This window comes from Pectinophora gossypiella, chromosome 12, assembly GCF_024362695.1.
Source record: "Pectinophora gossypiella chromosome 12, ilPecGoss1.1, whole genome shotgun sequence".
Classification (NCBI taxonomy): Eukaryota; Metazoa; Arthropoda; class Insecta; order Lepidoptera; family Gelechiidae; genus Pectinophora; species Pectinophora gossypiella.
Genome location: NC_065415.1, coordinates 14472735 through 14499933, shown reverse-complemented (window position 1 = coordinate 14499933; position 27199 = coordinate 14472735). Strand labels below are relative to the sequence as shown.

The 27199-nt window shown below is 39.0% G+C and overlaps 1 protein-coding gene and 1 non-coding gene across 3 annotated transcripts in view; both read right to left on the bottom strand.

Annotated features, from left to right (window-relative positions):
- Positions 1-26772, bottom strand: part of LOC126371282 (potassium channel subfamily K member 1-like) — a 36131-nt gene extending 9359 nt beyond the window's left edge. Inside the window, exons 1-2 of one of the 2 annotated variants that reach the window (XM_050016578.1) lie at positions 26660-26772; positions 17437-17541 (exon numbers count right to left, since the gene is read on the bottom strand). In XM_050016578.1, the coding sequence (XP_049872535.1) occupies positions 17437-17541; positions 26660-26759 (205 nt within the window). In that variant the 5' untranslated portion in view covers positions 26760-26772. Of the gene's footprint in view, positions 1-15081; positions 15918-17436; positions 17542-26659 lie in introns of those variants that run through there. The other variant, XM_050016577.1, reaches the window with a different exon arrangement.
- Positions 21106-21177, bottom strand: Trnal-cag (transfer RNA leucine (anticodon CAG)). The gene has a single exon. It is a non-coding gene; the product is annotated as a tRNA-Leu (tRNA).
- Positions 26773-27199: the final 427 nt, after the last annotated feature.

Sequence of the window (27199 nt, the reverse complement as noted above, 5' to 3'; positions counted from 1 at the left end):
AACGACTATCATTGATTTAGGCTACGACCTCAAAGTAAGAGGCAAGCGTTCTACCAACCGGGCTACCACGGGTTATGAAAAAACATATCTCTATTTAAAAAGTTTTCAAAGAAAATGTTCCCTTCCGAATTTAATAGCTTGGAATGCAAGGCAATTTTTCAGCCTCAAAAACAAAGGAAGGCAACAATTTTAATTACGAGTAAGTATAACAATCTGACCTTGGTACCTACTCGGATAACATCCATCTAATTTTAATATGAAAGCTGTGGCATTCGCAATGCTGTTTGTGGCTTTAAAACAATTTTCGTAGCGCTTTAAACCAGATTATTGTGACCCCTGACAAATAATAACATACAGATGTGATGATAAAATCACATAGAATGTGAACATTTTATTCAAAAATTTCAATAAGGAACTTTCCAGACCACGACACCCAAAAAAAAAATGTATACAATACTAAAGCACGCTATCATATAGAAATCTGCCGCTCCCTAGTCTCTGTGTGCGTTAGCTTAAATATTGGAAACAATGGCCCCGATTCCTGCAGACACCTCCTAATTTTATTTTAAGTTGTACCAATTCCTTATTCTATGGTTGTGCTGGTCATTGTCTTATCCGCCGCAAAGGAAAGGGACGGATGATTGACGACTATTAGTTTTAAAATGAGTGATTGAATGAATAACCCTGATATGCAACCCGTTTGACGTGTGCTGTTAACTTAATTGTGTCGGGTTACTGGCCAATTTAAAATCTTGGGACAGTTTTTTTTTTAATTTCTGTCTCAAATTGATGTATGTTCCATAAATTTTATGCGTCGATTACCTGTCCTTTTCCTTTTCGGCAGATAAGAAAATGATAGGTATAACTTAAAATAAAATTAAATGGTGTCTGAATCAGCACTGAGGGACTTTTTAGGCTACGTTCTTCAAAAACAAACAAACAAAAATCAGCAACACACACAACACACAACAACAACAGCGTCCTTAGGATGGTGGGAGACCGGCTGGACTCCGCGCTGCTGGGCCGGTTCACCGAGCTGCACGTGTTGCGCCCGAGCGCACGGTGAGGTTGCCCATCTGCTTATTATCTACATTACTTGTTACTAACATAGCATGTAAGTTAATCATACTAACATATCTATGGACTGTAGTCTGAAAATAAATGATTTTTATTTTTATTATTATTTTTTTTTTTTTTAAATAAAGTTAGGCCTTAAACTGTCAACTCAGAGTTCAAACTAGGCGTGTTATTAATACAACACGACACACGATATCAAAACCTTAGATAGGTACCAGGAAACAAGAAAACCGCGAGAGAGCATTGGGCTCGTCGTACTTCAGACATACCCCGGACACTTCATACAAGCAACCTCGTTACCCTTTTACTATTTACCCAACTGCAGCAAAAATGAGGATTATTACTTATAAGTATGTAGTACTTATTAGACATGTCAGGGATCTTTGGCGGTTCAATAATAGCCCTGATACCAGGGTTGATGAGATCACTCATTGAATCATACACCCACACGAGAGATTAAGACGTGTACGTACAAAAGCGCATCCAAAGAGCGACCTAATATCCGTTTTATAACCTCAAAAGATTCTATAAATACAGGCTCGTCGGATATTAGCTGCTTGTAGAATATTTTAGACGCGGCATCCATTATTCATGTACTTACTCTGGCTGAACTTTGATGCAAATCAGGCACCAATTTAGAGGGTATATGGGGGCTCTAAATTATAACGCATATATTTTTAAAATGAGGAGCTCGGTGGCGCAGCGGTAAACGCACTCGGTCTGCGATTGTTGAAGTTAAGCAACTTTCGCAAAGGCCGGTCATAGGATGGGTGACCACAAAAAGAAGTTTTCATCTCGAGCTCCTCCGTGCTTCGGAAGGCACGTTAAGCCGTTGGCCCGGCTGCATTAGCAGTCGTTAATAACCACCAATCCGCTGGGCACTGGGCCCGCGTGCTGGTTTAAGGCCCGATCTATCCATCCATAGGGAAGGCCCGTGCCCCAGGAGTGGGGGGTTTTTATTATTATTTGATTGCGCCAAAAATGTTTTAAGGGTATATATCCATAACAAATGAAGCAAGTGAAATACTATATATTCATTAAAATACTTTTAAAAATGGAAAAGATCGTTATCCCTCGTAATTTTCTGAGCCATTAAAAATACATAAAAAGTACAAAAGTCTGCATACTTCCCTGTTTCAGACTAAAGGAGGCACACTATGCGATTGGCAGAAAATTGATTATAAATTCCACCCTTGTAATGATATTCGACAGGGATGATTTGAATATTGTTACATTTTGATAAATTATGCATCGAAAGCGCTCGTTACTTTTTAAGCTTGACGATGAGAAACGATCGGGGAAGATGGTCGCCGTGGCTTAATCGTCTATCCTGTGGGTTGTGAAGTCGATTACCAACCCCATCAACCCTGGTGTCAGGGTTACTATTGAGCCGCCAAAGGCCGACTACTTACTTACGTCAGTAAGTAGTAACCGAGACCAACAGCTTAAAGTGCCTTCCGAGACACGGATCATCTTACTTTCGGACAAGCAGGTGATCAGCCTGTAATGTCCTAACCAAACTAGGGATCACAAAGTGATTTTTGTGATATGTCCTCAGCGGGATTTGAAGTAAGTTACCGAGTAAGTTTTGATAAACAGGGCACAGGGTTGATGAGGTTGGTAATCCACCTCAACCCATACTATCGAAGAAGACTCACACAGTCTGCTCGACCATTATTTACGGCGATACGGCTCACCTATCACGTTGGTCGAACAGAAAGCTCGGTGAGGTGTGGATACTCAGTTTATCTTGCTATGGATGTGCCTCTGACTACCCCAATTGGGATACAGTGAGCTTAAGTTATGACACACCCTGGACACTTCATACATACAACCTCGTTTTACATAGACAACATACATTGACGTTTCGTACGCGAGCATGTGTGTGTGTGACGCCTGACACCATACGATTCAAGTCTAAACTGTGTTCGAGGGGCGGGGGTAAGGGAGGGGGGGTGAGGTAAACCGTGAGAGGTTGCCGTTCTATACGTAGTATTATTCCTTATTCAATGGTGTTATTATGAACTATTATCGTAAACGGACGAGTCCACAGGCGGCAGGGGGTGGGACCTCCGATAACTTCGTTGCCCTCGTGATAACACTGTTACGTAAATCGTGACGACACATAGGAGTGTCACCTCTATCTTGCTTGACATACTTGCTAAGTTCGCGCTTTGTTACTTAGGGGCTTGTCTAGAAAGAAAACGGCCACGCGTTCGATTGTTCCGCGTTCTACGACCGCTGTGTGACAAAGATGCTGATTTCAGCAGATTTTTTAGGTGGATAATATTTTTTTTTGACGTGACTTATCCGTGCTTTGGAAGACACGTTAAGGCGTTGGTCCCGGTTACTACTTACTGATGCAAGTTAGTAGTCGTTACATGAGCCATGTCAGGGGCCTTTGGCAGCTTAATAGTAAACTTGACACCAGGGTTGATGGGGTAGGTAATCCACCTCACAACCCACACGATAGAACAAGAAGATTGTAGATTTGCCACAGACGGCATTAACTACTTGGCCGGACAAATGGGGAGCGCTGAGGCGGAAAATCAATGACAAAATTAGGGTCTGTTTTCCATGAAATTAGAAGGTTAAACGAAATATTTACAGTGCCATCTATGTTTTTGAGGAACGCAGCCTGGAAAGATGATTGGATACTTGATGACACGACGAATTTATCAAAAACATGATAGAAGGAAAGCTACAAGGAAAGAGAGGAAGGGGAAGACCAAGAAGAGCTTACATGGAACAGATTAAAGAGAAGGCGAACGTCGTATCTTATAAGGAAGTAAAGGAATAGACAAGAATGGAGAGTTCTACACCGACAAGAGCGTGGCTCTTAAATTAGTGATGATGAGCCTGGAAATTCCCTCATAGCAATGTTGCTTCAATGTGAACATTTTAGACCACCAGAATGCGGGAAACTTGAACGCAAGACCACTTTTTGTCTGTTAGGACCCAGACACAAACTTGTTTAGCGCTCCCCATAACAACCATGGAAATGGTAGGTTCTGGTCCATTTGCCATGGCAGTTAAAATTTTCAATAGGATTCCAAAGGTACCACAGGAAGATTTAAACATAAAAAAGTTTAAAATTAACTTAAAAAATTTCCTAATCAAGAAAAGTTTTTACACGCTGCAAGAGTTTTTCTTACATGATAAATAGACCGTAAGTGATGTAGATTTTGTTGTTATTAATAGTTTTTAAGATTTTCATAGTTATTTTTAGATTAAGTTTGTTTAATGTTAAGTACTTATTTTATTTATTTTTTGTATTTCTGGCCTAATGTAATTTCTTGAATTTTTTTTTGTTTTTGCTATACCCTACCGGGTCCATATGTGATACTATAAAATTTATAACAACTGTTTACCATATGGTGTGCAATAAATACTTTGACTTTGACTTTTGACTTTGGACTCCAACGTCTACAACCTATATAATACTATTTAAAATAAAGCCCGGGTTAAAAAACTGTATTTTCCTCATTAAAGATAATTCATAGGTACTTTACATTATGCATACTATCTTATATAGGTACAAGTAAATGACTTACGCGTTACAATTATTCTGCAATTAATTATAATGAGATTACAACGGTTAAAGATCAAGGGGTGAATTGTTTTGTAAATACATTATATTGCATGTAGAATAAGATTTTTTATATTGTATTGTATTGCAACATGAGACATCATCTATGGGAATGATTCAGACGTGATTCAGACCATGATTCTGAGTTAATATCGAGTGGAATTTTCGTCGCAAAATTATTTTCTTTTTGTTTTTTTTTTTCTTGCGATGAAAAAGGACTTGATAATCAGAATAATGAGCTGAATAATCCCAAGTACCTACAGGCATACAAGTACATATGGGTGTTAGTGACACCGTAATGAATACGAGTTGATAACAAGTAGAAATTCCTGTCAGAAAATTCATGCTTTTTTTTGTTTTTTTTTTAATTATTTTCAGTTCCATACTGTAGCGACGGTAAATTCCGCTTGATATCAACTCAGAATCATGGTTTGAATCACCCATTAAAGTTTTCGTTACGATGTCATAAATAGCGTCAGCTATTTAAGATAATAATTTCTAAGTCTAATGATTTTGTTTTTATAGTAATATGGTAACAAATATTATTATTTATTGAATATCTACGTCTTAGACATAAACAATCTGTATTTGCGTCGAATAACTGCGTCTTAGACCTTCTGTCATAAATCACAGAATCATTAGGTAACGTCTAATTATTTCAAAAAAAAAAAAATTATTACCGTGTGCCGCTTTAACAATGTCCCTTCGGGAATCGAACCCGGACCTCCAGATCGTGAATCCAACGCTCTAACCATTAGACCATGGAGGCTGCAATAACTGCTTTAACGCGCAAGTGCTGATGCTTGAGAAGCCTAAGATGGATATGACCGAGGGATCAGCTACCCATAAAACTGTCCATCATCATAGAAGGACACAATCCCTCTGTCGGATTTTACGACATGCCCGGGAAGATAAGCAGCTGAACGTGTCCTATGTTTTGTTTTATATTCGTTCCCAGCCAGGGCATTTTATCGATTCTGACGATATAATTATGTCGTTTTGTCGAATGGTGCTAAGGCTAACATGTGCACCCAAAGAAGTCATGTCGTTCTGTCAGAATACGAACAGAATCACGTGGCATGCATAAACGGAAAAAAAACAAACTTACCGATTTCGACAATGTTGATCGATAATTTTATCACTGCGCATGCCCAGCAGAACAGCAAAGAAGCATGCTTATAACCAGTGATATGCTGGTCTCGGGGAACATTCCGGGCAGTGAAAAGGCACAAAACGTATGTAAAAAGAGCTTTATTACGTAACCTTTAGGCAGATAAGACCAGAGTACGGTCACCAGCATTAATATGTATACACTTTGGTACCATATCACATTAACTTTTTTGACAAATTGAACTGTAAGTCTCATTAAATGTCAAATATGTTAGTGCGACAGAGTCCTAAAGTGGGTACGTTATATTGCTCATGACCGTACAAGAAAGAACAATTTGAAAAAGATAAACAGCCAATGTCTTTACTTCTTCTTCTTCTATCGTGTGGGTTGTGAGGTGGATTACCAACCCCATGAACCCTGGTGTCAGGGTTATTACTAAGCCGCCCTAGGCCCCTGACATGACTCATGTAACGACTACGTACTTACATCAGTAAGTAACCAGGACCACCGGCTTAAAGTGCCTTCCGAAGCACGGATCTTTTTACTTTTTGGACAATCAGGTGATCAGTCTGTAATGTCCTAACCAAACTAGGGATTACCGAGTGATTTTTGTGATTTGTCCCCACTGGGATTTGAACCCCGGACTTCCGGATCGTGAGCACAACCCTCAACCACTGGACCACGGAGACCGTAGTGTCTTTACTATTAAAGCGTTTCTACTACGGGAAATTCCCACTTTCGGAGCATTCACATATCATTGCTTATAACACGCGCAAGTAATTCATATGTAAGTAAAAGATAATAATTATAAAACGTAAGTAAGTGGTAGAAAGCACTCCACAAACTATTTAAACTGATTAGATGCCTCTATTTCGAATATAAGCACTATATGGGCTAAATTAATTGATGACTCAATGAACGATTACAAATAAAGTAGGTACATTGTTTGTACTTAAGTACCATTATTATTGTCATCATGTGTTTGTAGGGTAAGTGGGTTTATAGTGGTGGTGGCTCTATTTAAAGAATATTGTACGTCACTATACTTGAGCAGCTTGTGGCCCAAATATACTCAAAAAGCGTATAATGCTCTGCGTATCCAATACAATAATGCATTCAGGGCTCTATTTCGGCTGCCTCGCTACTGCAACGCGCAAAAAACCGCATCCCTGCTGAACAGAATGCGAGACAGTAGCAATGGAATCCTGGCTGCAATTGCTAATTCCTGCCCTCAGCCCTCTGATATTGGACCTCATAAAGCGTGTCAAATCCCCTCTAGTTATAATGTACTAACGTAAGTTAAGTGAATTGTACTAACAAGTAATAAATAAATAAATATGTTTAATATAGTGGACGTCAGTAACGCCTATGTAGTATCGCATATCATAGAAAATAGTACTGATTCCTGTACACACCATTAAATTTTATTTTAAGTTATACCTGTCATTTTCTTATCCACTAAAAAAGAAATGGACGGGTAATCGACAGGCATACAATTCACACACACACGTCAATTTTAGACAGTTCAAAAAACCCTTCCCGAAATTTTATATTGGCGGCTCAATAATAACCTTGACACCAGGGTTGCTGAGGTTGGTAATCCACCTCACAACCCACACGATAGAAGAAGACCACAAGGAACAGAAAAACCTGTGAATCTGCAATATCTAGTGCTTATATATCGGTCGATTCCCGATGGGGACATGTCAAACAAAAAAAATATGGACTGTCTTTAGTTCAAATAGGACATTGCAGACTGAAATCGGCTAAATGTTTGAATAAGTATTTAAATAATGAAATTATTTAATGTTTTGGAAAGCACATTAAGCCGTCCCAGTTGTTTCCAGTTTCAAACAAATAAGTAGGTCCGCTAATCCTGATTTCCTGGGTCATTGTGCTGTAAGTATTAGGCACTATTCTAAAGTTTAACGGCCTGGGTTCGAATCCCGATCGCGAAATAATCACAAAAATCCTTAGTTTGGTTAGGAAGTCGCACGCAGATCACCTGTCTATCCGAAATTACAATAATCCGTGCTTCTAAGGGCACGTAACGTAAGCTGTTGGTTCCAGCTACGATTTACATAGTAAATATGTAGTTCTAACATGAGTCATGTCAGGAGCTTTTACGTTTTATGGTTGCCTGGAAGAAAGAAAACCCTTTTAAGCGATAAGGGCGCCATTTGCCATGTACCTAGTTAAGAGTCTTTTGTAATTATTTATTTTTATTTTGGTGCAATAAAGTATATTATTTGTATTTGTATTTACGGCTCAATAGTAACCATGACACCAAGGTTGATGAGGTTGGTTATTGAATGAACAACCCACACGAGAGAAGAATATGCTAAAGTACCTACTTTCAACTACCTAATCTACAGCACTATACCTACTCGTACATAATGGTACCACAGATAACTTCATATAGATGCAATATAATGTATTATGTATAGTTTAGCGGGGTCGATGCATTTCCCGCGTTCTGTGCTAACGTTCGCGAGGTGGGTCAAACGAGGTGCTCGCATGGTGATAGGCGGAAGCGAGTGGACTTTGGATGCTCTAGCCATAGAGGCAGCCAATCACCTCGCGACACCAAACACTTCCCCCGCCGGCGTGGTCGACGATTTCCCTCAATCAGCGCTTATCGCTATCGACCCACTAGGGTCGATTAATTCTTTCAAATATTTTTCCTCTCAGACGACATTATTGTAGATTATTTTTCCTCTAAGACTATTTGAAAAAATTAATCGACCCTAGTGGGTCGATAACGATAAGCGCTGAATCAGGGAAAGCCAATCAGCTCGCGACAACAAACACTTCAAAATGAGCGCTGATTTGAACCCAGGTACCAAACTTGCACTGATAAGTTATTAATTAACCTTTCGTGCAATTTTTACTTACACAGTTTGTTCTGCCATTGCAGATGGGAATATTGGCAATACGGCTCACAACCTTGACCTATCACGTTGGTATAACAGAAAGTCAGAAAGCTTGGCGAGGCGTGGGTACAGTCATGAGCAATATAATGTACCCGCTTTAGGACTCTGTTGCACTAACATATTTGACATTTAGTGAGACTTACAGTTCAATTTGTCAAAAAAGTTAATGTGATATGGTACCAAAGTGTATACATATTAATGCTCGTGACTGTACTTAGTTCATCATAATTGGGAACATGGTCGTGGCTTATGTTATGTTCATCATCCATCACTAATTTAAGAGCCACGCTCTTGTCCGTGTAGCATTCTCCATGCTACTTTTTAGGGAAAAATAGAGCAGTGGTTTCCCTCTTGCCTTCTGCCCCGCAGTACTCTGTCTGACGCGAGTAGAATGACGCCCAGAGTAGTCTATGTTATGTTACGTTTCACAAAAAAAACGCATGTTAACCCGCATGTAAATCGCTAATCAACCCGCTCCCGCTGCGCTTGTGGCTATAACCGCTGTGTTATTACAACAAGATGTTTCTCGGGGTCACTTTATCTACAGGCGGGGGTGTGTCAGTGATACTACCGCACTATACTGATTTATTACGGTTTGTTATGTAGGTATCTATGCTACAGTTCAGAGTACGACGGTATGTTGAATGTTGATGGTATAATACGTTTATTATAGTTTTGTGTGTAGATATTTTTTTACAAGTCGAAGTACGGTTTCGCCGGCCACATCAGAGCCGACCAACAACCCGGGATAGATATTTAGGAGTCGCCGTCGCCGCATACGGTTTGGACCACATAATGATGATTTTTTTACATGTTTTAGACAACTTGCTTTTCACTTGCGAGTCCGTCCGCATGGATTTCGGTTATTTTCCACCCCTTTCATCCCCTTAAGGGATAAACACTTCGCTGTTCTATCTTGGGTCTCAAACTATAATTATCTAAATATGTTCAACGGTTTATACGCAAACAATTTACGAAATAAATAAACACTGCCCGTATAATACTGCCCGTTCGCTATCACCAAAAGATCACCTGGAAGAAATTGCCATCTTAGCAACAAAGTCGCCTCTTGAACTTTTGTTTAATTTGTATTTCTTTGTCGTATGTTCCTTCTGTGCAATAAAGTATTTTACTTACTTATATTGTATTTTATTTATTTACAACTTTTCCTCCACCAATTAATTTAAAAGATAAACTGTTATTATGTTCATTGGAAGATTTATAAAGGATTTATATTATTTCTACTAATAGTTAAATGAGGAGTAAACAATTCATAATTTATTTGTATGTATAGGTAAGTTAGTATAGTTAGGAAGGTACTTTCATGGGTATATTGTACGATAAGGTGCAAAAGTCCAGTAAGTTTCTTGCAAAGTAATAAAATAACTGGTTGCACTTAAGACCTCCTGGCTACATGTCGTTTCGATGTAATAAACCAAATACACCTACAAAACTCACGCCTATTTCCCACTGGGGTAAGCAGAGACTACAGAATTCTATTTGCTTCGATCCTGACACACTTCTATTGCTTCCTCCACATTCATCAATCGTGTCATACACGCACGCCAGTTGTGTGCGTTACCCCAGCAAGAAAGTATCTCCTAGAGTTATATGAGTAGAACGTATAGTTGGTGCCTTATCTGCTGTAAATGTGCCCCCACATAAAAAATGTGTGCCCCCTGTCGTTTCGAAAAAAAATCGAAAAAACGATTCTTGCTGGGGTAACGTTTTTCTAGCAGGAAAATTCTAAACGAATGATCGGAGAGAGAAAAACTGTGCATGGCCAGATAGCTTATATGTGTGCCAAAATGTGCCCCCAAAAATAAAATCTGTGCCCCTTCAGATTTTCGAGATATTGCATTTCCTGCTGGAGTAACGTTTTGATGAATAGTATATCTCTAAAACCATTGCATGTGCCCCTGTAGAATAAACATACGCGAGTAGCTCTTAATGTGTGCCCCTTTGTGCCCCAATTAGATTTTAGAAAATATTTATAGTTTTCAAGTTATCGCGGTTTTATGAAAACCCGAAAAAACATCGCAGCGCCTAAATGAGACAAGGCGTAACTGGCGTACTGGTTTGTTAGGTATAACTTATTTTTGGGATTAATAAATAGATATCCATAATTCTTTTTTAGAATAATAGTGTATATATATATTAATGCTCATGACCGTACGGTCACAAGTACTAATATGTATACACTTTAAAACCATGTCCCATTAGCTTTTTTTGACAAATTATAAGTCTCATTAAATGTCAAATATGATAGTATGATAGGGTTCCAAAGTGGGTACATGATATTGCTCATGACTGTACATCACTATTGGAATATCACTATTATATGGAATCATCACTATTGGTGCAAGTCCGGTACCAATCCGGTGAGCCACAGGACCACAGTAGGGAATGCCTTGCAATGAAAATTTCGAGATCTCGCGGGATTCACATTTCTAATCCCGCGGGATCTCGAATTTGCGATCTCGAGTCGGGATTGCAAAGTTTTTTTTTTCTAGGGTTTTTTTTTCCCTGTGCCGAGGATTTTCTTGCAGCTTCTTTTCCCCGGCTATACAGGTTGTGAGAAGCTGCAGTAGTTTTAGGCGGATGAGACGTTCGTTATGTAAAAATTGACGATTCAAAGTGTAACTATGTTACCTACTGAATAAATATATTTTTGAATTTGAATTGTCTAGACCACAGTGACATCAAAGAAAGCTACTAAACTAGAAATACGAACTTATAAAATCGATAATTCAATTCTTCTCGTTTAATTAAATTCTTGCTAGGAGCGCGTCATAGTGTTAATTGGCAGTTCAATTCAATTCATTTATCAAACCACAAAAGATCGTTAATTTTACATTTAAGACACGTGTTGATAAAGGTATTTTAATTATATTTTAGGTACTTCGGTTATAAATAATATTGTGTAATTAACACCAATATTCAATTAACCGTCGACAGTATTTTAGTCGTAGGTACCTAACGTATTTTTTATTCAATAAAGCAATATGTATTTTTAAGGATTCGTGAGGACTAGTTAGGGAGCGACGCATTTTACGCTTTTACGTTACGTCTGAACTAAACATTTGGGCAATCTGCGAAAACACACGACACGAATTGGCGAATCCTTGCTCTCACACACTCACACACACACACATAAAAAGCCTATATATGTCCCACTGCTGGGCACAGGCGTCCCCTCAATCAACCACTAAGCCAACCAAGTCCAAGTACCAAGTCTTTCTTTTTATAATACTGTCTCTAAAAGTTTTATAATGTATTGCTGTATGTGTACCTAGATAAATAAATAAACCGGAGATATGGAGCATACTCAACCACGCTCTCCACTGTGGGTTGGTGGAGGTGTTTAATGGTTAATAGCCGGGAATCCTTTCTTTCAGGAGGGCTAAGAAGGCCACATTACTATTTGCCGTTTGTTTGCATTGCGCACTTACTTTCATATGCGCAAATGTCAAATTCTGAAATGTTGATCCGTGCTTCGGTGACGGACGTGATGCAGTAAGTATGTAGTGTAATGTCAGGGGTGTTTGGCGGCTCAATACTAATCCTGACACCAGGTTTGATGAGGTCGATCGCTGACTTCACAACTCACACGAGAGAAAAGCTCCTTACGGAACCACTTACTTAATAAGTATTTCAGTCACATCTTTACCGATACCACACCCCGCACACTTCATACAAATAACCTCGTTTTACACACACAGACACTACACATTGACGTTATTAACTCGTGCAACTGTGTGTGTGACGTTTGAGGGCTGCCAATTGCAATACGTAATGTAACCGTCGTTACTTACTTAGGTAGCTAGTACTACTTACGAATGATACTTTTATATTAATCAGTTAATATTTATTTATGTACCACACAAATAACAAACAAGAAATTTCGAACAGTGTAGGTTCACAATGAGGGATCCCGATCACGCGAGATCTAGTCTAATTTTGCGGGATTAATCCCGAAGCATAATATGACGAGATTCCGTTCGAGATTACCGGGATTGCGCGGCAGTAGTCTTTTTACGTAGGTAGCTTTGTTTTTTACGTAGCAACTTTCAAAATCACCCGAAACTACTTTTTAATCTCCTTGAGTTATAAGTACTTTTTGTTTTGATTTTATGCTGTTTTCGAAAGAAACCTTAATTATTTAGTTACTTACTAATATTGAAGAATAAAGATTTTTTATTTTCTTTCACAAAATATTTTGTTTTCACTATCACAAGCAGTTTTCATCGTTTTCAGACATCCCAATTTTTTTTTATGAACTAGTCGAGATCCCGAAATATTCAATTGATATTTCCAATCCCGCGGGATCTTGAATTTGCGATCTCGAATCGGGATTGCATTCCCGGTAAACCTAGCTCAGACACTGGCGGGGAGCGGAGCATTATTCCTTATTCTATGCTGATATTTTATTATCGATTGCAACATTCCCGTCAACTGAACAGACGAGGGTTCGTAATATCGTCCCACCTGCTCTGCCGGGATTCTACGACCCCCCGGGATCGCCACCTGACAAAGTATTGATAAAATTTCATAAAAATAAAAGCTTCGGAAAGAAAATTTCGGAGGAAATCTTGCGGTTGTTTAAACTTTGTCATATTCCTTTCTCAAAATGCCCTAAAAGGTCTTCCGCAAATAGTCCGTTTCGTTTCGTTTCGCAAACAGGACTTTTGATCAATATTTTTCTATGGCCTAAATGTGTAAAAGGGGTGCTTTGTGAAAGGAATCCTTTCCAAAAGAAGCTTCTGCGACCAGCGGACATTATAACAAAGGAATATTATTTAGTGACAGTCGTTGAGCGGTTTTTATTCGGAAATCATTGTGTATATTTTCCATTGTAAGAATATAAGCGATGGTTTGGCTACATTACCGCTTGGAAATTAAGTAACATCGCGTCACGTCACATCGCGCTGAGCCGAGTTTCGCGGCCAACTGGGCACCCTCAGGCCTGTTGTCTTACATTTTGTACCAAGTAACAGCCGAAGCCCTCTATATAATTCGCGCCACACGCGACATGGTTATTGTGCCGCGGGGGCAGAAATCAATCAAAGTCAATTACTACCTAAGTAGGCATATAAATTAAATATTTCATTCTCAAATCAATATTTTCTCAGAAATTTTCAAAACGTTATTATTTTTAAGAAGTACGAAAGAGGCCTGAAGACCTTCTGAGAAGCAGCACTTTGGGAATACACAATAATAATAAAATATAGGGTTACCGAGGGACATTATTTGATATTCGATATTGCGAACGACTTTGTGAAGTATTTGATAACTTAATTTTTTTGAAGTTAGAGAGAAGAGAGTTTTAGTTAGAGAGAAAAATCAGAACCGTGTCTTTGTTGTTCCGAAGTGGAGTAAAAATCAATGACGCTTGTTTGACGTTTTCTTTTCTTTGATGAGACTTTTTTTTTAAATTTCTAAGTTTCAAACGAATTAAATATACAATTAAGTGCTTCTATAAATGAAACGTGTGTCATTGACTAACTAAAGGGCATAGTAGGCCCTACGGCCTTTACGATCTCAAACCGGTTTCGATTTCGAAATTCTTATGATATTTTTTTTATTTTTTTAATGGCCGGCCACTTAAAATTCAATCTATCGCATTTTTGTAGGTAAATACTTAATAGTAGACCAAATGGGAGCTATAGAGGGTGTTAGTGATATCGTAGCGAACACTAAGGGGGATGATTCAGATCATGATTCTGAGGTAATGTCAAGTAGAAGTTTACGTCGCAAAATTCATGACTTTTTTGTGTTTTATTAATAACTTACTTTCAATCCTATAATTTTACGATGTCACTTACATCCCATACAAGTACATACAAGTACATATAGGTGTTATTAACAGTGTAATAAATACTGAGGGGGTGATTCAGACCATGATTCTGAGTTGATATCAAGTAGATTTTCTTGTCGAAAACTTCATTTTTCAATTATATTTAGTAGGTACCACTTTTGCGACGGAAAATTCTATCATCCCAGTTTTCTTTACTATGTCACTAATACCATGCATAGTTGTAAGGTCTTCAATCCATTAACCAATAATATTTAGGAAGCAATAACAATAAATGTTATCCCAGAATACGAGCCTGATTTATCAGCTTCAATAGGCACTTATACTAGACATCTACTAAATAAAAAAAGAGTTAATAATATAAAAAAAAATCCAACGGCGTTTTACACGATGCCCTTCAATAATTCTAAATCCGATGTTCCAACATACCCAGATAGGTAACACAAATAAAAAAAAAATAACGACGTTCGTTATCTGTACGTACAGATAACATTAATGTAACGATCTTATCTATAGGTAAGTCTGAGGAAAATAATAGATATTAAAAACAAATTACCTATGATATCTGGATGTCGCGCCATGAAATCTTGCTTCGCTCGTATGACCTCCAATTTGATTTCATTTTCCAATGGCGCTTCCAATGCTGAGAAGACCAACGCTCCCGATATCAAATACGTAAAATAAAAGACAATATACACGAACAATAAAAAGGTGTATCTCGCTTTCCCAAACAGCCTTGTTGTCGCAAACAGTGGCTGGAATGGAGGATGCTCTTCCTCGTACAAGATCTCTGTAGGAACAACCATCTTCTTGTGATATGGGAATAGTTGGCTGTGTACCGTCATGTCATCGTCGCTTCTAGCAGAGCTCATGCTCCCGTAAGACTGAACGCGCGTGTACTTTTGCTTATCCATTTTTAAAAAGTTAATTTTCAAAACAATAATTCGAAATGCCAAAAAAGTAAACACTTTTAGAATGTCAATTTTACGTTCAAAATTCGAATAGGTATCGTTTTATTTTTATTAAGTTCACGCACTTTTTCGGCCAGTTGCTTATTTAATTATTACTTTTTTCACACAATTCGACGTTCAAATCTTGACGCGACACAGAAAGGGCAGTTGGACTAATCTGTCGATAGCTCCGTTCCGAAACGAGCCCGGAACTTGGTTCTTGGTCAACTGTATTTAAAGAATCTTTTCGGGTGGTTAGGTTCATAAAACACGGTCACTTCTGTCACTTTGGTGTCACTGCGGCAGGTTTCGAGTTTAAGAATGACCATTTTGATGCATTTTCGGGATGAATGTATGAAAGTGTACGAGAAGCTTGCGCACGAGTTGACGGTCGGTGTATGCAGCGCGCAGTGGCCAGTTAGCGACTGAGGTGGAAAGAGGACGGTACCCGATAAATGACATAATGATATCTCGCTGCGCTCCAATAGATAAATAAAATCAGTAAGGTAGGTCCAAAGTTTATTTCAAAGTTGTTGTTTTATAAAAGTACTTGTGTATGTTTTTTCCATAAGCGTCTTTAGGGCTGTACCATCAAGCCGTCAGAAGAGAGGTTATAGAGGTATGTGTATGTGCGTATGTGTTTTGTGCAATTCTGGGCGAGCTCGCTCCATCGTAGGCCTCGTCAATGCCTTCGGGCAAGTCTGGGGCCAAGAGCAAACGAACAAAAAAAAAAGGTATTTTTGGTATTGCTTATTATAGTGGTAGACGTTTTTCCACCAAACGACGTACGGAACCCTGAAAAACAGATCGGACGCAACCAATCTACTTATGTTGTACATTAATTTCGATATGAAAAGAGAGGTGTGTATGTGTGCGTATTAGCGTTGGTCCGTGTATGTGTTGTGTGTACATTTCTAGTTGTACCACTGTTAGTATATCTATCACTGTACTTCTACGGCTTCATATTCGATAGCAGTCGACTGTTATAATTATGTTTATATTGATATAGTGAAGTGAAGTGTGCGTTTTTTTCCTTAACGCTTTCTAGCACGCGGCAGAGTTTAATAAACTGTTACATAGCATCAAGTCTGCATCCCCGAGGGGGTAGGTAGAGGTATGTGTAGTTATGGCACACTTTTTCTTCTATCGTGTGGATTGTGAGGTGAATTATCAACTTCATCAACCATGGTGTCAGGGTTATTACTGAGCCGCCATAGGCCCCTGACATGACTCATGTAACGACTACGTACTTACGTCAGTAAGTAATGACCGGGACCAACGGCTTAACGTGCCTTCCGAAGCACGGATCTTTTTACTTTTTGGACAATTCGGTGATCAGCCTGTAATGTCCTAACCAAACTAGGGATCGCAAAGTGATTTGTCCCCACCGGGATTCGAACCCGGGACCTTCAGATCGTGAGCACAACGCTCAACCACTGGACTACGGAGGCCGCTATGGTACACTCACTCCTCGCCAGCTATATATTTAATTTACCTCAAGAAAGTCTAATGGCTCAGGGAACGCTAGAAACAAACCCTTTTATTGATAAAAGTATTTTCCTGTTTCCATCTGAATTGAATTTATTCTGTTTACTGAAGTGCTGTGTAGTACCTCCATCATCTGCCTAGCGTTATCCCGTGTTCACAGGGTCCGCTTACCTAACCTGAAGATTTGACAGGTCCGGTTTTTTACAGAAGTCTGACCTTCAAACCCGCGAAGGAAAAACCGACCCAATACTTCACCACTGAGCACGTGATAATCATTTATGGTCCAAATATGAATTCGAAGTTCATAGGTTAAGCCGTTGGTCCCGGTTACTACTTACTATATAAGTACATGAGTAATGTCAGGGACCTTTGGCAACTCAATAATAGCCCTGACACTAGGGTTGATGAGGTTGGTAATCCACCTGACAACCCACACAGTTGAAAAGTCATTTTAGGGTATTGATATTACTGACCTGTGACCCCGGGGTGGTTTCGCAGGAAGTCAACCTTGACCCTGGCAACATGCTCCTCCAACTCACGCTCCAGGGGACGCTCGATAGCTTGGAACACTGACGCCCCTGTCGACAGACATAGAATTAAATTAAATTAAAATTAAATTAAAAAATTGTTTATTGTCATAGAAAAAGATCGACACAACAATGGATACTATTGTCATGATCACTCATATTTTAAAAGAAGTTGAATTATCTGCAAGTAGATATCTCAATATCTAACATGAATATTAACTAAATTAAAGTTAAAAGTTGCGAAACGATGGAATTTATATGGACTCTTAATTTACCTGCACTTTTATCGTTCAAGCAAATGGGCATATAATTTAAAATTATTTTAATGATTCTATTTAATAATATTTTAATATTATTAAATAGAATAAATATAAATTATTTATAATTGTAAATGTTATACAACTAATTAATTAATTTAAAAAGTAAGTAAAAGAAAAGGCGGAAACGGAAGTGAGAATTACGCGGCGAGAAAAACAAATGAAGAACGGAGTAGGATTGGTTACCCGAATTTTCAAGGAGACGTTGGTTGTGGAAAGAATTACGATGGAAATTAATAAATAGTCGATAAAGTCACCCAATTACCGTGTTTTCTTGAAACTATAGCTAGGATACACAAATGCAGACGACAGAAGTATTACCCTGCTACCTGAACTAGGAGACCTGTATCTCAGGGAGCAGTGTTCAGCAATTACATCTTTTATAACGTCAGTTGAGGCAGACCATTGTTAAACTCAATTTATTTGACAATAAACTGTGGTTAAATAAGAACAAATAAACATGCATTTTGTATGTTAATTGTGTTTGTGTGTGTGTTTGTGTGTGGCTGTGTGAGTGCTTGCGTTAGCCCTACGACTTAAATGTAGTCTTGGGTTCAGAAACTGATATCTTGTGATAGCAGTTTCCACTAACGCGTGTACGTGTGAAATTATCTTGAGGATTTGTGATTTTTTTTATTTTTTTTAATATCTGCAATCAGTCGTAAGACTTTAGTCAGATTTGGGGTGTGAATTGATTATTTAAAAGTAAAGCAACCAATGCCACCATCTTCCATAGTACTCAGCGCCCAAGAACATCTTTCCTTTTGAGCGTCTTCACCCTGTTGATAGCTTCCAACAGCATAGTTGCTAAGGGAATTGGATGGTTACTCAACCGTTCCTTATGCCTTTTGTTGTACTTTTCAATTTCTTCTGTGATCGTTGGCATGTCTATTGATGTACCTCTGAGTTTCGAATAAACCAGGGCGCCGCGCATATAGTCTTCAAGATATTGTTCTGAACCCTCTGCAGACTTAGTATATTGGATTTGCTGGGGGTAGACCATAGGGCGATTCCATAGAGCCAGATTGGTTTCAATATTGCAGTGTAAGTCATTAGTTTATTGTTCAAAGATTTGTGAAAAATAAAATAACATTAAGTAATTTATTTAAAAACTTATCACTATAATGCATTCCGTCTTGAGGTGACTTATATTGTAGTCGTAAATAGTTACGAACTTACAGATACGTACACGGCTGAAGGGAAATGAAAACCACATCTGGAGGGTTAAGATGGCCTCATCGAAGCGATTCATCTAAGAAAGCAATATTGCAATTTGACATTTGCGCACATAAAAGTAAGTGCGCAATGCAAACAAATGTCAAATAGCAATATTGGTTTCTTAGATGAATTGCTTCTATGTGGCCTTTTTAACCACAATATATAGCGAGGATCTCTTACCATAGAAGTTGTGAAATGTAGGTTTGTCTAAAATCTTGTAATTTGCCTGGGTGTTTTGAGAACCCGCCGGCGTGGTCGTCGATTTCCCTCATTCAGCGCTTATTGCTATAGACCCGCTAGGGTCGATTTATCCTTTCAAATACGCCCTGAGCCGAGGTTCGCGGCCAACTGGGCACGCTCAGGCCTGTTGTCTTAAACGTTTACCAGGTGAGAGCCTTCAGCGCTCCCCAATTGTCCGGCCAAGTAGTTAATGCCATCTGCGGCAAATGTACAATAAGTCACGTCAAAAAAAAACCTGGTTGTTTTCACATATGTTATAAATATGTATAATTTTGTACGTCTGTCCTAACGTATTGTTCTTTTAAAATTTGGTAGGTATTTAAAATTGAAGTGGATTGGCAAAATATTGTAATATTGAAATAGCTCAATAAGCTATATATGTTTTATGTATTCAGATTTGTTAGCCGACTAAAATCTTAATCACTTTCAAGAACCACTCAGAAACAGGGAGGCGTTAAACCAATATTTGACAAGCTTTTAGCCCGCTAAGTTCATTGAGGTACTCTGCCAAGCGACTCGACTGCTTGACAACACATTTCTTTTTTCATCATAATGAAAATGGGTAAAATTACAAAGGTAAATAAACCGTGTGGACATATGGGGTAGGCAGACGCCACGGAAATCCACTTACAACTATTCAATACAAAGTGTACCTATAATTATCTGGTCATAGATATTCGTCCGGCCAAAAAGTTAATGCCATTTGCGGCAAATGTACAATAGTTAAGTTACTTTATAATCACTTATTTAAAATTTAAGCCACGCTCTTCTCGGTGTAGCATTCTCCATTATGTCTATCAAAGGCCAATTCTGTGACTTCCTTATGACACGACGTTCTCTTTATTTTATTTTTTAATAATTGGCAAAAGAAAATGGCTCAGGAGGTTTTCAATGACCAAACCAGGGCTCACAAAGTGATTTTTGTTATAAGTCCTTTCAAATTCTAATGTTTTCTCTCTTCGTGTAACTCGTCGCGTAGTTCTTCAGATTTCCCGAATCCATTTCCCATCCATACGTGTCGAATGACGTCACGCCTCCATATTGCAAATATTGCAATCGTGCCTCCGTCGATATTGGCGTGCAGCAGCTATGACGTCATAGTCCACGATCACGTCCCCGGGAGCGGAATATTAACTTTTATCGCTGTTCCGTGGAAGTTTTATGTGAGTGCGCCTGTAATATGCTGACACACTTCAGCCTTCGTGGTGTAATGATTAAAACCCACGGCTCACGATCCGGAGGGTTTGGGTTCGATTTTTAAACAAGTCAATAAAAACATAATAACGGGTTCTTACCGCGTTCATTGATCATGGCACTTGCAACAGTGTCGAAATATCGGGAGTCTCATATCCCTACTTTAAACGCGGTAAGAACCCGTTATTATATGTGTTTTAATTATGATAATAACCGCGTAAACTTAAAACAAAGTCAATAAAATTAAAACACATAATACCGGGTTTTTACCGCGTTATTATCAAGGATTTGATACTCCCGATATTTCAACACTGTTGCAGGTGCCTTGACGGACGACTGATGAAATTGGAGTGGAGTTGGTAGATCCATTTTTTTATGTTTTAATTATGATTTTCTTTTATCGTGGGGGTTGTGAGGTGAATTACCAACTTCATCAACTCTGGTGACAGTATTGTTATTGAACCGCCAAAGGCCCCTGACATGGCTCATGTAACGACTACCTACTTACTTACATAAGTAAGTAGTAACCGGGACCAACGGCTTAACGTGCCTTCCGAAGCACGGATCGTCTTACTTTTTGGACAATCAGGTGATCAGCCTGTAATGTCCTAACCAAATTAGGGATCACAAAGTAATTTTTGTGATATGTCCCCACCGGGATTCGAACCCGGGACCTCCGGATCCTGAGCCCAACGCTCAACCACTGGACCACGGAGGCCGTTTAATTATGATAAAAATAAAAAATAGCACCTTCACCTTGTGAGAATGTCCTTTTTTTATTTTGACGTGACTTATTGTAGATTTGCCGCAGGTGGCATTATCTACTTGGCCGGACAAATGGGGAGTGCTGAAGGCTCTTACCACATACAACGTTTAAGACAACAGGCCTGAGGGTGCCCAGTTGGGCGCGAACCTCGGCTCAGTGCGTCGTCTGAGAGGAAAAATATTTGAAAGAATTAATCGACCCTAGTGGGTCGATAGCAATAAGCGCTGATTGAGGGAAGTCGTCGACCACGCCGGCGGGGTCGGTATCGGGGTCCTGAAGTTGAAGTGTTTGTTGTCGCGAGTTGATTGGCTGCCTCTATGGCTAGAGTAATCGGGTCGTCGGGATGTGAGAATGTCCGTAGTCGCATCAAAACATTACCGGACTGTCTGCTGTCGATTCCGTGATTCAGAAAGTATGTGGAGCCGTTAGTCTCCGCATCAGGTAGATACATAGTCGTTATATGCCACGTCAGGGGCCTGCATGCTTTTTTTTATTCACTCGCGAGGCGTCGTTGGCTTGACGAGTTGTACAGTCATGAGCAATTAATGTACCCACTTTAGGACTCTGTCGCACTAACATATTTGGCATTTAGTGAGACTTACAGTTCAATTTGTGAAAAAATAATGTGACATGGTACCAAAGTGTATACATGTTAATGCTCGTGACCGTACGCATGCTTGACATCTTGGAAAGAGAAAACCCAAGATCGGGAGAAGTGGCAGAAAGGGAGAGAGCCCTTTGCTTTCAGCGGGATGGTTTAGGTTAGAAATAATAATAATACAGGGTGTTAGTGACATCGTAACGAATACTCAGAGGGATGATTCAGACCATGATTCTGAGTTAATATCAAGTGGAATTTTCCGTCGCAAAATTCATGTTATTTTTTTTAGTTTTTTTAAATTATTTTCAATTCTATACTTTTGCGATGGAAAATTCCACTTGATATTAACTCAGAATAATCAGCTGAATCATCCCTCTCTGTATTCGTTACGATGTCACATACACCCCGTACAAGTACATACGGTAGCCATACAAGTAGGTATGGGTGTTAGTGACACTGTAACGAATACTGAAGGGGATGATTCAGACCATGATTCTGAGTCGATATCAAGTGGAATTTCCTGTCGGAGAAGTCATGAAAATTTTAGAGCTTATTTAAATTATTTTCCGTTCCATACTTTTGCGACGGAAAATTCTACTTGATATCATCTCAGAATTATGGCCTGAATCATCCCTCAAAGTTTTCGTTACGATGTCACTAACACCCTGTATATAGGGTTTTTCTAAATATGTCACCCTCATGCATGATAATATTTACCGGCAGTCCATCAAAATGCAACATAACCCCCATTATGCCTATAGTCTTTCTATTTCTGTTTTGTTTTGTATTTGTATATTTCCTGTCTGTTACGTCATTTACTGAACTATTTATGATATTCTGCTAAAAATATCAGCAAAAATAACAACTCCAATTTTTCAAAAGCCACAATGAGAAAGAGGTACCTAACTCCTAAGTGAAAAACCGCAAACTTTTCCCGCGGAACAATTTATTATGCGTTCAGACGAAATTAAGGCGACTTAGAAGAATTTAAAACTTTCTACTAAGGATTTATTTATACTACTGGAAATAATCTGGGAATTAGGTAGAAAAAAAATATTTGTCTTATAAAAAAAAACAATGATAAATAAAAAAAACCGTTCCTGCTCGTTCCTGGTTCAACAGGTTTCCTTAGCAATAGTGCGCTGTAACGCGGACAGTATAATGGGCACCTTTGAACCAGGTACGAGAGGGGCGGTATTTTAGACTGACCTGCAGTGTTTGTGCAATAATTTAAAATGTTTTAATTATTCGTAATTTTATGATAAAAATGTCTGGTATCAAATGTGTGTTTATTCTACGTCTTAATAATATATTTATTTATTTATAAAAAAGGTACACCAACAGCTTAAATAATAAAACATTAAATAAAATAAAAGTTACAAAACAAAAATAAAAACTAAAAACGGAATATAAAATCTATCCTATGTTCATTTCATCAATATCGGTTTAGTAGTTTTGGCGTGATAGCGTCACATACGGACAGACAAAGTTACTATCGCTTTATTCAACGCGCCGTAGAGAGACGCGACGTTACGACTATGACACTCGCTGTAAAGAGACTCGCCGTAGCGGGAATCGCCATTCGGGGAGTCACTGTCAACGCCATCTTCTTCTATCGTGTGGGTTTTGAGGTGGAGTACCAACCTCATCAACCCATAATTCTACCAGTGGAGTTTATACCCATAGTGGCACGAAATATGTTCTCTGTAAATCAGGAACCATTTTATTTTATGAAGAATAATAAATAAACCGGAATAAAAATAAACTTGCTTTACAAGTCAGTCGATTACTTAAGATTACTAAATCTTTTATGGGGCAATGTATACGTTTTTACAATAAGATTCCCATTGACATTCAGAATTTTCCTTTCAACTGTTTTAAGACAGTAGTTAAACAAAAACTTTACAAAAAAGGGTATTATAAAGTTAGTGATTATTTAGAAGATATGAATGCATGGGATTAACTGTCTGAGAACTGATATTAGGCAGCTAAATTACTCAATTGTATACCAATATTTTATGTTTATTTTTATTTTTTTTAAGAACGTCTAGGGCCCTGTGCCGAGGTTTTTCTTGCAGCTTCTTTTCCCCGGCTATACAGGTTGTGAGAAGCTGCAGTAGTATTAGGCGGATGAGACGTTCGATATGTAAAAATTGACGATTCAAAGTGTAACTATGTTACCTACTGAATAAAGATATTTTTCAATTTGAATTTGAATTAAAAATCACACCAATCTGTGTGTGACGTTTGACGCCCTTACGATTGAAGACTAAAGTAAGACCGAGGGGGGAGCGGAGAGGTGCCGTTCTATATATAAGTATTATTTCTTAGTCCATGTCAAAGTCTAAAGAGTGAACGATACCCTCCCTCCCTCCTACGAATAAGAGTGACGTACCTCCCTCTTAAGGGATCGTACTCATTACAGAGGGCTTTACTCCGTCGGAGGCAACGGAAGACAAATAGGAAAATTCGTAATTCGCCCACACTTTTTACATTCCCGTTTGATGGGCGGCTTACGAAAAACTTTAGACGTAGGCACCTTTTATTACTAACGTACTTGGAATTTATTTTCGTTTTTAAAGTGACAAGGAAAATGGTTAAACTTTCAACTAGTAAGTGTTCTTTGATGATCCTACATTAAAAATAAACTTTTTTCTAATGAAAGTGAAGTGGCTTACAGTCGAAGTCTACTCATGATAGCGACTTCGCCAGCGTGGTTATTAATTTTCTCAGACGACGCCCTGACCCGGAATTTACGCCCAACTGCGCACCCTTATTCGATAGTGAAAGGCATCAGCGCTCCTCATTTGTACAGCCAAGTAGTTAATACCATATGCGAGAAACCTACTAGTCGAACTCCACGCGAACAGGATCGTGGACGGAAAGCTAGTTCGCTGAATGTTAATTTACATCACAAACATTAAATGGACGTTAACAAGGGAAGACTTATCTCTAAGAGAAATCTCTTCCAGCCAACCCAGAGGTAGTACGAAATATAATAATTATATCGAAATGAAACTACGGGCCTTTGGTCGCTCAATAGTAACCCGTCAGGGTTGATGAGGTTGGTACTCCACCTCACAACCCACACGATAGAAAAAGAGCGTCGAGCGCAGAGCAAAATATATCGAGGGCTTGTTTTAGGTTTGCCGCAAATGGCATTAACTACTTGGCCGGAGAGGGCTTCGGCCAATTGAGCCGCCAAAGGCTGACATGGCTCATGTAACAATTACTCACTTACATCGGTAAGTAGTAACCGGAATCAACGGCTTGGCGACGACGGAAGGAAGAAAGGGTTTTTACAGATTGTACTTCGGGGAGTGTGCACAGGAGCTCCATCGGCTCATTCCACCAAGTCTTTTCCATCTGAGGACATCCAGACGTACGGCGGGTTGCCATCCTTACTTGGTTGACATGCCACTAATCCGCACCAAGCGCTTCGCTTCATCCTTCATAATGCGCACAGCCAAGGAATGGAATGGGCTGCCGGCGTCGGTGTTTCCTGACTCTTATAACCTGGGGTCCTTTAAATCACGGGTGAATAGGCATTTTCTGGGTAAGCTCGTTCCAACGTCGATCTCTTCTTCTTGTGGAAGAACGAAGTCAAGAGCAAACCCATCTTAATTTAAAAAAAAGGAACAGTAAAAGTAGATTCTCTCATCTTGTCGTCATCATAGAGGCTCTGCCTTCTCTTAGGTTGGCACGCCTTATTTATTGACTCACACCACTATCGCCGAAGGGTTAGGTAAAGGTGTATAGTATAAGTCACACATAATAGGGCCGAGCCCATTGCCGTCAACCGTGCATAAAACCTAGATACCACGTGATTTCATATTCATGAAGTCTAATTCATTAGATTGGTGACCGAGTTGGGGTTCGAACGCCTGACACTAAGGCTCTTAACAGACGGACCGCATTTCAACTGCAATCCAACCGCAAATTGCAGTTCTGGTGCAGTTTGAATGCAGTTGACACGACTGCAATAGAACTGCAAATCAACTGTTCAGCACGACTGCTCGCCGACTGCAATTGAACTGCAATCGGACTGTCCGTTTGGTTTGCAGTTCTATTGCAGTCGTGTCAACTGCATTCAAACTGCATCGGAACTGCAATTTGGCAGTCGGTTTGCAGTTTAAATGTGATTCGTCTGTCTAGAGCCTAAATGTAAGTCACGCGACAATTATTTTTAACTACAGAATATCCTTATTCGAATTTCGTCCGCCGAAAAAGGAATTATTCTGTGTTGTACTGTACCTATAATTTGAAATAGTAATTCATGTATTATTCAGTTTCATGTTACAAGTACAGTCACCCCAATATTCATTACTAGGTATGTCCAAGGCTTCGCGTGGATGTTATTAGCCCTCATTCATTTTAATAAGTTTTTATTTTATAGCAAAAACATCGTGCGATAAATACTATAACTTATCGCTTTAAATAAAATATTAACACCCTCTACGTTTCAGTGTCCTGTCCTGTCTTACTTACGACAATAAGATAGATATATGTATATATTCCATGATCATCATCTCCTTTAATTTTCGTGATTGATGATTTCAATCCCGCGGGATCTCGAGTCGGGATTTCATTACCTAGTCGTCACTTCACTCATGTCACCAGAGTTGATGAGGTTGGTCATCTACCTCACAACCCACACGATAAAAGAAGATGACAGCTGGAGTCTAAAAACGCCACATCAAAGCAATTAATCTGAAAAAGCAATATTGCAATTCGAGATTTGCGCATAGAAAAGTAAAGCAATATTGCTTTTCAGTTAAATAGCTTCAATGTGGTCTTTTTAATCCCACTGATATAAACGTGTGTTTGACTCACCCATGCTGAGGTACAGGGCCATGGCGCAGATGAGCACGAACACTCGCAGCGCGGGGATGCTGCGCGCATCCGATATACACCCCGGCATCACCAGTCTCATGATGGAGTCTTATCTGGAAGGATACAAAAAAAAACAAATTCAAGAATATCTTTATGAGTAGGTAACGCAGTTACACTTTGAATTTTTACATAACGAACGTCTCATCCGCCTAAAACTACTGCAGCTTCTCGCAACCTGTATAGCCGAGGAAAAGAAGCTGCATGAAAATCCTTGACACAGAGCCCTAGACATTCTTACAAAAAACATAAAATATTAAACAAACATACAGGTATTAGAGACATCGTAGCGAATACTTAGGGGGATGATTCGAAGGGGATGATGAGTAGGTCACCCTCCCTGTCCCTGCCTTCCCGCAATTTTTGTTTTTTTTTTTTTGGTCCCAGGCCTTTTTGGTGAACTGCGGCACCCATATACCTTTATGTTTTCCAACTAAATATTAATGTAATGTGTGTATATTTTAATGTTGTAAATGTATAAGT